Raw genomic sequence first — 12494 nt, forward strand, 5'->3', positions numbered from 1 at the left:
TGACTCAGTTCATTGTTTTTCCACCCGGCGTGGTGTGCATCATCACTTTCATTCTGTCTTCCATCTCCTCTTCAGATAACACAAATCCCGACAGAATCGAAAAGACCTCTAACTCCGATAGGATTTTTTCTAAAAACGAGAGCCCCTCATGCGTGCAGTCCATTAGGCCCCCGCCACACAAACAGACCTGCTTTGTTGAGGTGTTATATCAACAGGGTGACCTCCCCTCTACTTCTCCCCAGCTTCCTTGGGCCCCCCAACGGCAGGAGATTGATGTCAACAAGGAATTTTGGTCCCACATTTTCTTCTGCCTCCTGCAGACCAAACGCTGCCTCCTAAAAAACACTTGCTCCAGCACAGTGAGGCCCTAACAGGCCCGTTACCATCACCCTCGCCGCCACCCTCTCCCAGCAACAGGTCTACGCGAGTGCCAGAAACACCCCCAAAGTCACAAACAGATACGGTAAACAGCACCAGGAAAACCGACCGAGTGTGCGTGCTCGGGGGGGAAATAAGCCGCCTTGTTCTATCAACAGAGTTGTTGCTATGAGGGGAGGGTCAGCGCGGGTTGCGTCATTTGTGAGCCGTGTCATCGCCAAAAGAGCTGCCAAAAGAATTCAGACCGGCTAAAATGTGACCTTGTTTCCTTGGGTGGTGCTTGTCAAACATTCGCAAAGAAACAAGAAACAAGAACCTGTGAAGCAGCTGCTGTTTCTGCAAATCTGCAGAGCTGGACGACGAAGAGGTGTCTGCAAAAATCACGTCCGTGTCGGTGACATGCAAACCCCCACCCCTCCTCTGTCAAGCAGTTTCACGATGCAATCAAAATATCATTCAGAGATTCAACGACGCAGACAGCGGCTCCAAACATTTCCATGTCATGTAAGAATTTAAGTGATTGTACATGTTCACTTGTAACTCAACCAAACCTAAATCCAGATTTCTTTAACAGTAAAGAGATTCTGCATGAATCTGTAAAACGGCTGGTTGCAGCCTCTCATTCGAGTTTTTGGGCTCTACTTGACCTGAATCACATAACTAGGTGATTATCAGCACTCTGTAGAACACGGTGAGAAGGTAACGCAGACATTTTGTTCCAGTATGTTGGACCAGAGACATATCTAAAAGTAGAGTTTGACACCCATGCCTTAACCCTGGAACAAAACCAGGAATCTGACTCTTACTCCTGCAATCAGCGTTCAAAAATTACAACATTTGCAAAGGTGCAAGAAGTAGATTTGTTTTCACGTTTATATGTTTCAGATCATCGAAGAAATTTAGGATCAAACAAAGATAACCTGAGAAATGCTATCCAAAGTAATCTGGCTACCACCTCTTTGAAGAATTATTTTAATCCAACAGTATTGGAGACTTTCCAAGCATCAATGGGCTGTTTAACATCTAGCCAAAGCATCTCAATTGCATTTTAGTCCAGAATTTGACTAGGCCACTGCAAAACCTTACTTTTGCTGGATTTTAAAGCCATTCTCGGGTGAAATTGCTGTTGTGCTGTGGATCATTGTCCTGCTAAGTAAGCTGGTGGTCAATGTCCAAGAGTTCTTGAACTTAAGGTCACAAACTGAAGACAGGATGTTGTACTTCAGGGCTTTATGGCAGACAGGAAGAGACATGATTCCATCTATTAGGCACATTGTCCAGGTCTTTAAGCCACCTCAAACCATCATACTACCACTCCAACGTTTTACATCAAAATTAGGCTTTTAACTGAAACCCTGTGATGGTTTTAAGCCTATGCAACAGGACCCACACCTTCCAAAAAGTTTGACTTCTGTTTCATTGGTCAACTAGAAATTTAGTAAAAATTCTACTTGGATGTGCAGTGGCTTGCACTTCTCCCACGGATGCATTTTTTCCCACACAGTCTATTTCTTAATGCTGAATCGTGAACTTGAACCTTGATAGAGGTCAGCGGTGCTTTAGATGTTATTCTTTATTCTTGTGTGACCTCCTGGGTGAGCCGCTTATGTTATCTTATGGAGTAACAGTGGTAGGCCTTCCCTGTTGGAAGGATCTCCACTGTTTCATTTATGGATAATGGATCTCAATGTGGTTCACTAGAGTCCTAAAGCCTTAGATTTCTGATAGGTGCTCTTGCGTGTTCATGAATTGCTTTAAGATCTAGCACTGATGTCTTGATTTTCTGATTTATTTTAGCCTACTTCGTGTTGTAAGACAGTCCCTACCTAAGTGATTTCCTGATTCTACAGGTCTGGCAGTAGTTAGCCCTGGGGGTCTGGGTAGTGAAAAAAATTTAAACTGTTTAAAAATATTTTCAAATAGGGTTGATTTAGGTTCAAGAAAAGGAAATCATAATAAAAAAAAAAAACAGCCTTTTGTATTTATACAGATTATCTTTTACATAAAGACTCGTTTGATGATATGACCAAAGTAAAAGGGGAGATACTTCTTCACAGCACTATAAAAACCATTTGCACTAACCCTTACCTGTAGTTTTCCCAGTAATCCCAATTTCCCTAACTTGTTATTTTGAAGACAACACAGGACAAAAACGAAGCTCTTGCTTTATTGTTTTCTACGTACTATACTGCACTGAAGCTACTAAATGAAAAGAAACCGAATTGGAGACAATGCTATCTTTTACAGTTGGTCATTTTTTTATTTATATAAGAAAATAAATCATCCATGACTCACTGAACATGAGGTTCTTTCTCTGACAAGCCATGAGTCAGAAGATAAAGTGTTTACAGAGGCACAAAAGGTGTAATAACGACATTCGTACCATCCTTCCTTTCACATAATGCTTGGGTTACGGCTGTAGGTGCTATCCTCGTGGCCCATATGTGACATCATGACGGAGACACAGCCTTGCACTTGGTGTGATCGTTGGACGTGCGTGACTGGCAACCGTTAAACATCCTGTAGTGGATCATTTACTTTTAATTCTAGTAGGACGTGGTCTCAGTAGTAGCATCCATCATGAAAGATGAAGACTGTGTTAAAATAAGCGTGACTCAACCTTCAACATAAACATTTTTTTTTTTTCACCATGCGTTGATGTCATGAATTACAAGCCTAATTACCAATCCATCAAGCATATGTAGACGCACACGTCAGCGGTGTTTGCAAGCCATTCTGCGAAGTCAATCCTTCCTAAGACTGATGCAATGGAGTATGTCAGAGGAAACATCATGGTAAGACCAGTGGGTTGATGTGGGGAGCTCAGACAGAATTATTTGACAACATTAATGTCGGACAACAAAAGCCTAGTGTCGGTGAGCTTAAAGCAGGCAGCTGCTTTTTGAAATATTGCGACAAGATTAGGGGGTTTCCATAACTGTTGGGGCTTTTGTTCAAGAACATCCTGTCCATAATAATTACTTAAACTAATATAAACTATACCAGGGGGTATTAAGAGTTTTGAGTCACAACAGAATCTGGTGTAGAAGTTCTCTCTCGTTTCCCATTGCAGATTTCACATTACTGTAAAGCAGCTACACTGGTGGTCCAGGCTGGGGAATACAGATGGCCTTCTCTCTAGGCATCCTTCAGAGCAATCTATCTGAAACATTCAATAGGCCTGCAGATGATGCCTGTGTGCAGTTGGGCTCGTGTGGGGGGAGTTTGTGAGTGTGCAAGAAAGTGAGGTTCCAGACACATGTGTGAGCAACTGCTCAGGGAACGCTAGCCATAACATCCAACAACAAAAGGCCCCCTCTGAAAGGGAGTTATCGGTGGAGCTTGATGGGAAAATGGAAAGGAGAACTGAAAAACAAAAACAAATAATGCCTTACTCTTGGACTTTTTCACATTTTGTCACATTAAAAGCAGAAAAATCCTTCCGGGTGTTTATTAGAATTGTATGTGACAGGTTGACGCAAAGTTGGCACGATTGTGCCGTGAAAGGAATTGATTAAAGGTTTCCCAAAGTGTGGCATCAATTTTCCTGAATTGACAACTTGAAGAACCACCTTTGGCTGCAATTACAGCTACAGAAGTATTCGAGGATGTGCGTCTAACAGAGATTAAAGACTATGTCCGCTTTAAGCTTGGATGGTTCTTAACTTCCTTTACTTGAATAAAGAGGTGATAGGTTTTTGGGGAAAGCTGAAGTGTAGCAGTGCAATTGGTCCATTAAATGCTTTTACTGGTACTGCTGTCAGGAATCTTGGGGGTTTTCTTGACAATGGTTTTTAAATTAGATAAACAGGGACTCATGGTCTCCCTGAAAGGGTGATTCACCCTTTTGTTACTTGTGGACTAGACTACTGCAACTCTCTATAAACTGGGAGGAGCAACTTTATTCTACGCCGTCTGCAGCTTGGTTTTTCAAAGTTTGATCGATCAGACGCCTCCTGACTTATCGCAGCTCTTACACAAGCATGATCCCAGTAGAACTGTGAGCTCAGATAACCTGCTGCTTTTTCATGGCCCTATCGGACCCGTCTTGTGAGCTGAGGAGACAGAACTTTGACAATCTCCCAAACTTTGGAATGATCTTTCACTCAATGTAAGGATGGCCGATACCTTGAATGATTTTAAATCTCTTTTAAACATGCATCTTTTGACTTGGCTTTTAACTGCGGTTGAGCAGAAGTATCTGGCTAGTTTTAGTTTTATTGTACTAACTACTTTATAGTCATTAGTTTTACAGTAGATGTTGGATTTGATTACATTTTTTATGTTTATATTTTATGGACATGTCTGTCACTTTGGGTGTGCAAAGCATTCTATAAATAAAAATGTATTTATTGATTGATTGATTGATTGATTGATTGATTAATTAGTTTAAACCTTTGCATAATTTCATGCCTGACCTCTCTGGTGCGCACCTTTGTATCCATGATGCTGTTTGTTCACCTAAGTAGCTAATTCCTTATACGGAAGAATGAGAGTAATGTGAAACACAACACATTCAACCAGATATTACACTGTGGATTCGTTGGAAATAAGTTTTCCCCTTATTTTCCATGCATATAATTAACCAGAAAATACATAAACTGTTGACAAAAAATATATTTCAAGAGAGAGATGCCCATTTAGTTTAGCTATTTAGGCAAAGTGAACACTTAAAACTGCACAAAGGTTTTAAGCTTTTAAAATAAAACACTTATTTATTAGTCTACCTGCAAGTGCAGCTCATTCCCAAGAGTTCCCTTACAAAGAAAAAAACTCCCTTTGAAGGGCGAGATAATGCTACCACATCTCCCTAGTAAACATCCCAAAAAGGATCTGGAAACTCCCAGAGTGGATTGACAAAGCTTAAGAGTAGGGCTTTAGAGTAAAGGAAAGGAGTGAAATGTGGGTTTGTAATCTGCGGATAGACGTTTTAATAGGAAAATGTCTCTTAACCGTGTCTGAAGCAGAACTGAACAGTTGCAGAGCTAGGACCGTCGTTTGTCAAAAAAAAAAAAAATAAAAAAAAAAAGGAGCGACACCCAAAAGCACCATATTTTCAAAAAATCTGTTTGTAAAATTGTGAAAAACAAGCATAATAAAGTTTGTATTTCTTGTTAACTTCTTGTCTGTGCCTTCAAAAGGACAGAGCCTCAGTGTGAGCAGGAAATATTGCACCTTTATGCTTTGGTTCATAATCCTTCCCATCAGAAAAACATCTGTGTACATTCACACCAATGACCCAGTAGAGTCACCAGTTGGCACAGCAACAAGAGAGTAAAGTGGGAATTAAACATCTAAGACGTTATGGTTTTCCTCTTAAACTGTAGCTTGGCACACATCTCAGTTGTCTGCATCGCTTTCAAGGGACAAAATCTGCCTAAGGCCAGACTTAATGCGTAGACAGGATTTTATCCATCTACAGGTAATTGTAAAGAGGTTCTTGGAACAGGGAACCAACATACCTTAGGAGAGTCCACAAAGGTTTTGTGTAGCAGCTTAGAACAGCAGACAACATATAATCATCTTTTCACCAAAAAAAAAAAAAAAAAAAAAACCCGCTTCAAATAGATTGTTCTGTGCCAAGTTATGTAAAGTTAAGTTGTGCACCAATAATGCACAACTCTGATGTTTACTCTGGGATGATGTCAAACACATGTGTGGAAGGGGCAGAATCTGTGCGTAAGAGACGAAGTGGAGTTGATGCACAGAAGGGAACTGGCAGCAGAGACGGCGAACAGCCCGGGGTTTACCTGATTCGGCGCTCTCGCTGCAGGCTTGTCCTGGTGATTGGCAAGGATGAGGAAGGGCAGCGTGCAGAGCTGAGGGTGCTGCAGAGCCGAGTGGAGCTCGTTCCGCGCCGCCTCAAGGTCCTCGTCTGATGATGCGCTATCCAGTACGAAGATTACACCCTGTGACCCCTGGTAGTAACGACTCCAATATTTCTTGATGTTGTCAGCTCCTGTTGACACATTAGGGACTCGTGAATCGGCCTGTTTACTAACATGGGATCCCAGCTGCTCAAAGTATCACTAGTTCTGGCAATAGAGACGAGCTCTTAACTTCTCCAAATCGTTAGGTCATCTTTAAAGCCTTTAATGCTTCTACAAGCAAAGGATGCTAACAGATTAACATCTCAGACATCTTCACCTCCGATTGTCAGTCAGAACCTAAAACTTCAATCTTTGAATGCATATTAGAAATATATATCTACTATAAAGGTTTAAAAAAAGCAAAAGCACCATTATTCCAGAAGATCAGATTACTGCACGGAATTGACTGAAGATAAAAAAAAAAAATGGCTGTGTGCCTGTGAGGGTTTTTTTTGTCTTTGTGTTCTTTTTGCTTTTGCGTGTCACTCATGTGTTGGGAGGTTTGCAGCTGCGTCACATTTTTTTATTTTTCCATTTTAGGATTAAGAACCAAACAGCGCTAAGTGAGCACTTTGAAGCTTGGGACATTGTATATATGACATAATCCTGCTTTAAACTTCTACAGTACTTTCTCCGAGACCTGTCTGCTGTGTCCCTTGATCTTCATGTCGCTGTTTGTTCACTAATGTTCTTTAACAAACCTCCGAGGCTCTCGCATAACAGCTGGATTAACACAGAGATTGAATTATACACAGGGACGACTCAATTAATTAGGTGACATCTGAGGTCAAATGATTTCCCTGTTTTAGGGGCATCAGAATGCAAGGGGCTGACTACAAAACGCGTGTCCCCCTTTTCAGGTTTCTACACATTTAAAGTTTTTCTTTTGACTTCCCGGTTCCAAACGTAGTAAACTGAAATCAGCGAAACAAAGAGCGGATAAAAAGCTCAAAAGGACATGAACGCTTTTGTAAGCACTACATGTTCAGCTACATCAAATTTGATCCATTTCCTGTTGAGTTTTATTGTTGATGAATAAAAATGTTCACTTGGCATCCAATAAAACACCAAACTGATTTTTGAGTTTGCAAAAAAGCAGAGCTATATAGGACCAGAAGAACAAGATGTCCTGCAACAGATGGCACGGCCCCCACCGAGCCCCGCTCTCAACATCATGGAGTCAATCTGGGATTATAAAAGGAGACAGAAGCAACTGAGACAGTCTAAATCCACAGAAGAACTGTGGCAAGTCCTCTGAGATCTTTAACACGACCTTCCATCAAGGTAGCAAAATGGTTTTTATCTTGCTTGTCATGCTTTCCTTTAGGGGAAAAATGCTTATGTAAAAGGTGCCTGTATTTAAAGTCATTGACAACAGAACTTGGCTTGCTTTGGTTTGTTAACGTCACAAGAAGACTTCCTTTGTTCCATCGGTGCTACTGTCTTTGTCATTGGGAAACTGCCAATTATATTATTTGTTCTTTATATCTTTAAAAGTCAGCAAAGAACCAGCCAAGAACACATTGTATTTATTGGTCTCTTTTGGCAGTTTGTCTACTGTTTATTGCTAGATTGAGAGTTTATACTTTTCCAAAACCGATTTCCTGCACGTAAAAATGTGGGATCATTTTAGGTCTAGTAAAAATTATACAGGAAAAATGTTTTGATATTGTTAAAAAAAAAAGGACGCAGTTCAGGTATATCCCAAAAATATAACACTATAATGTAAAAATAAAATAAACTGAAAAAATTTTTTTGTACTACATCAGGTTTTTTATTCGCAAAAGCTAGTTTTCTGCGTGACATAATTTAGATGGATGGCTTTTAATAACAGTAACATGATCAGTTAAAATAAACAGTCTTCATTACACTTTTCTCATCCGCATACTGTCCGTCTGCTAAGGATGACGTGACCAAAATTCGTTAGTCTCAGTTGGAAGGTCCCGAGACATCTAGGAATAGGCCATTAAAGCCAACCTACCAATAGTACACCCATTATCTACTTTTGGAGGGAGCAATAAACTCCTTATAAATAACAGCAGAGTCTGCGGCGAGTACAGGACAGCCACCGTTTGATCATCCAGTGTCCGACTAAGCTGATTAAAAACGTAGATCAGAAAGGATCTGATGCAGATGATAACATATTAAGGATGGTACACAGTTTTTATTGCAAATAAAGCACTGAATGCATTTGGACAGGCTACATAAGGACACAGAGCTCCTACAGGTTTGGGAAAATCCCCAGGATGTATCTTATTGCTCAGGTTAAGGCTTCAAGTTGTTAACCACACCCCCTTGGTTCTGTAATCTCAACGCCATGCTCTGTAAGCACACGTGGCTCAAGATCTATGAGGATTGAGCTGTATTGCGAAAGTGCAATTTCATCCATAAGTGTGGGTCATTTGATGTGTGTTTGTTGGGCAAATATGGTCTTAAAAGGGCAATAGTCTCAAATAGTATGTATTTGTGGTATTTTCACTCCAGTCACTATTTCGTCTAAAATACTCTTAAACCATAACACCATTTACAGTTACAGGGAAAAAACAACAAGCACTGATAATTAACTGTATTAACAGTGGATTCATTATTATTGCTTGTTGCAGCACACATTCATTTCAAAATTAAAAACTGCTTCCTATAGAGGAAAAGCTTTAGATAATTGACTCCCTTTTCGAAGGAATCTGCGTTATTGAACATGTATCACCCTCTTATGGGTTTGTTTTAGAAACTTGTATTCCTAATAGGAAACATCGAGAGCTACTCACAATTAAGATAACTGTGTAACTGACTTCTTCTGACAGGTTAAACCTGTAGTTTCAGTGTGTTAGCAATCCAGTGCACGTTCTTTAATCCAAATTAGGATGTAACCAGGAATCACTCATATCAGTCAGTGCTTAGACAGTGAAATGCACAAGTATTGTTACCCGTGGTCAATGCCTTGAGAGCGTGTTATTGCATACATCAGACTTGCAATAATGACTGTGATGTTGTACAGCTTTATTTAAATACATTTATTTTTCCTTGGGCAGCACAATCAAATCTCTTTGAAATAAAAAAAAACAAATATTTCAATAGAAGTCCTGATAGGAAGGTTCTTTATGATGTCATATATTCTGTTAAAGGGCACCAGTTTCTCTTGCAGCTCAACACCCCACAACATGATGCTGCCACTCCTGTACCTCACAGTTGGAATTGTGTTCTCAGGTTACAAAACCTCAAACTCAAGTTCCTGTTATATTCCTTTTTTGAACAATATTCTAAATTTTATTGCAATCAACTTAAGAAGATGAGAAAATAGCATTGACTGGGTGTTGATAGATATCACCCTTTTCAGATTCCAGTCAAACTAATATAAACCATGTCCTGCACAGTCATATCCTTAGCGGCAATCATCCCCAGAGCACTGGGAGATGTTTCCTCTCCAATCTGTTGAGAGTAACCAAAGCCAGGTGCTGATCCTACGCACATTTCTATCAGCTTTCAAAGCAAAATGAAAAAACTTGTGACAATCCAAAGCAGACACAGTATGGTGTACCCCAACTACGTACACCTTTGGATGGTTAATCATTTTCTGCTCCGTTTATTAAACTCAGATCATTCCTTTTCCCATAACAAGATGTTTTTTTTTCTCTTTATGACAGCTTCCAAATGCACTATCCGCTGTCTTAGAAATTACCCACAAAAAGGTCCTATCGCATAGCACGCGCAAGTAGGTTCCTTATCAAAGGAATGCACCATATTAGGACAAAACGGTCCTCCTCCGTTCGCGGAGGTTACTTCCTTTTCAATCTTGTGAACTGTTGTTTTGTGTTTCAGTTGCTCATAGTATTCAAACTGCCAAGAAATGACGAGCTGCGAGGCTGTCAAATGTTTAAACATCACGCAGTCCTCTCACTGACATTTACCTCCCTTCCCTTCATGCTCTGCCCCTCCCTTCCTCGCTTCCTCCCCCAGTCAATCCACTCACACCTCTCACTGGAGTGAAAAGCTATCAGACAAAGTGGCACTTGAGAGATTGTCTAGGAAGTTTCGTCTTTGCCTGGAAATGGTGGAATGCCTGTCAAGCCTCTGGGTCTTGTTGGCAGCTTCTGCCACCTATTGGTCTGACAAGAGGGATTTCTGAGCATGATGTCATGCCACAGCATCCTTTTGATCAAATAAGCACATCATGAGTAGGATTTTTTTTTATCTTTTGGGTAATTTCCATTTTTCTCGCAGCAATAGAAACAAGATTACTGCTTGCAATTACATTTGAAGTCGAGGTCTTTTTCAAATGATCTCAAAATGCCAGAAAGGCTACAGGAGAGGTGAAAACGAGATGTTTCTTATTGGCTTTTCGAAGAAGTGAAGCATGAAATGAAAGCCGTATCATCTCATTCGCCCCGTGACAGCAGAGATTAAATAATGAGTGGCTCCCCTGTGATAAATTAACTGAGACACGAACTACGTTGGAAGAATTACATGAACAAATAGGGGAAACGTGAACTTCCTTGCAATCATCAGCACATGAAAGAACTACACGGCATGAGGTGAAATGTTCTGGTATGTGAAGGTTCCTATGAGTGGTTTTCAACAGCCTTCGTACTTGTCTTGACTTGATACAGTGCCTTGGAAAAGTTTTCCCCTCCTCTGGCTTTTTATCTATTTTGTTATATTCCAACCTGCAATTTAAACATTTTATATTTTAAATTTATGACTGATGTGCACAAAAATAGTCTAAGTTGGTGAAGTGAAATGACACAAATATTTTAAAAGAGAAAAATTGGAAATTGGCATATTATATATATATATATATATATATATATATATATATATATATATATATATATATATATATATATATATATATATATATATATATCCATTGTTGTTGCTTTGAATCCCCTAAAAACTTCTGCTGCACCCAATTACCTTCAAAAGTTGCATCATTAGTGAAATGAAGTAACCTGACACAAGCCAGATGCATGACTCGCTCCGCCTAGCTCCACTCACATACATCTGGGACACCGCCATAGGAATTGCCTTTATTGAAGGCTGGGCCTTATCAAAAATTCTTGCATATGATTGGATAAGCCACTTGTCTGTCATCTTTATCGACATGCTATTTCAACCACTCACACCGAAGCTAACCCGTGACGCTGATGATAGCGACGCAGAAAAAAAAATAAATAAAAATTTAATGTGTTTGCGGCTCTAGTGGCACGCGTTTTATTGACAGTGAGCTGACAGGAAGAGGGGGAAAGACAGGCGGCAAAGCGCCGCGGGTTGGAGTCGATTCCGGGCCGACCACGTTGAGGACTAAAGGCCCCCTAACATGGTTCGTGCTAACCGCTAACCGCTAACCACTCCGGGGCGCATCTGTGTCTGCGCGTCAGCTGCAGACGCGGACGGGCCCCGGAAAACAAAACTTGCCAAATCCGGTCGGGAGAAGGGCGAAAACATGGTTTCCACCAACAAAAGCCTTCAGAGGCGTTCTCTGATGTTCTTTTAATGAAACAATATTAGGTAGATTGGACAACACGGAAAAAATAGCAGCATCAATGTTAACGCTTGCTTCTTCGACGAGCCGCCATTGCTATCAAAACAGTCTCACGTCATGGTCGCGTCTCCACTACGTCACATCTATGAAACTCCAGCCCTGCGTCCTGATTGGCCAGACCATAAAATTGGTTGGAGAAATCACTTTCTATGGGCGATGTCCCAGATGTATGTGAGTGGAGCTAGGCGGAGCAACATACGTCTGGCTTCTGTCAGGTTAGAAATGAAGTCCACTTGTATGCAATCCAAGTGTCACATGATCAGTATAAACAGACCTTTTCTGAAAGGCCCTAGAAGCTGCAGTACGACTAACAAAGAAGCATCACCATGAAGACCAGAGAGCTCTCCAAACAAGTCAGGGACAAAGTTGTTGAGAAGTACAAGTCAGGGTGGTGTTCTAAAAAAATATCCAAATCTTTGAAGTTCCCCTGGAGAACTATCAAATCCATCATCTTCAAATGGAAAGCGCATGGTACAGCAACAAACCTGCCAAAAGAGGACTGCTCACCAGAACCCACAGACCGAGTCAGGAGGACACCAATGATAGAAGCAGCACCAAGACCAAAAGTAACCCTGACGGAGTTGTAGAGGTCCACAGTAGAGACTGGGGGATCTGTCAATAGGACCGCATAAGCCGTACACTCTATGGAAGAGTGACCAGAAAAATTTCTTTACTCAGTGTGAAGAAACAAGAAGGTGCATTTTGAC

The 12494-nt window shown here is 40.7% G+C and overlaps 1 protein-coding gene across 1 annotated transcript in view; it reads right to left on the reverse strand.

Moving 5' to 3' along the window:
* Positions 1–12494, reverse strand: part of arl15a (ADP-ribosylation factor-like 15a) — a 117420-nt gene that overhangs the window by 54870 nt on the left and 50056 nt on the right. Inside the window, exon 4 of the mRNA XM_012865624.3 lies at positions 6129–6337. Coding sequence (XP_012721078.2) covers positions 6129–6337 — 209 coding nt within the window. The remainder of the gene's footprint in view (positions 1–6128; positions 6338–12494) is intronic.

This window comes from Fundulus heteroclitus, chromosome 12 (assembly GCF_011125445.2).
Source record: "Fundulus heteroclitus isolate FHET01 chromosome 12, MU-UCD_Fhet_4.1, whole genome shotgun sequence".
Taxonomy (NCBI): domain Eukaryota; kingdom Metazoa; phylum Chordata; class Actinopteri; order Cyprinodontiformes; family Fundulidae; genus Fundulus; species Fundulus heteroclitus.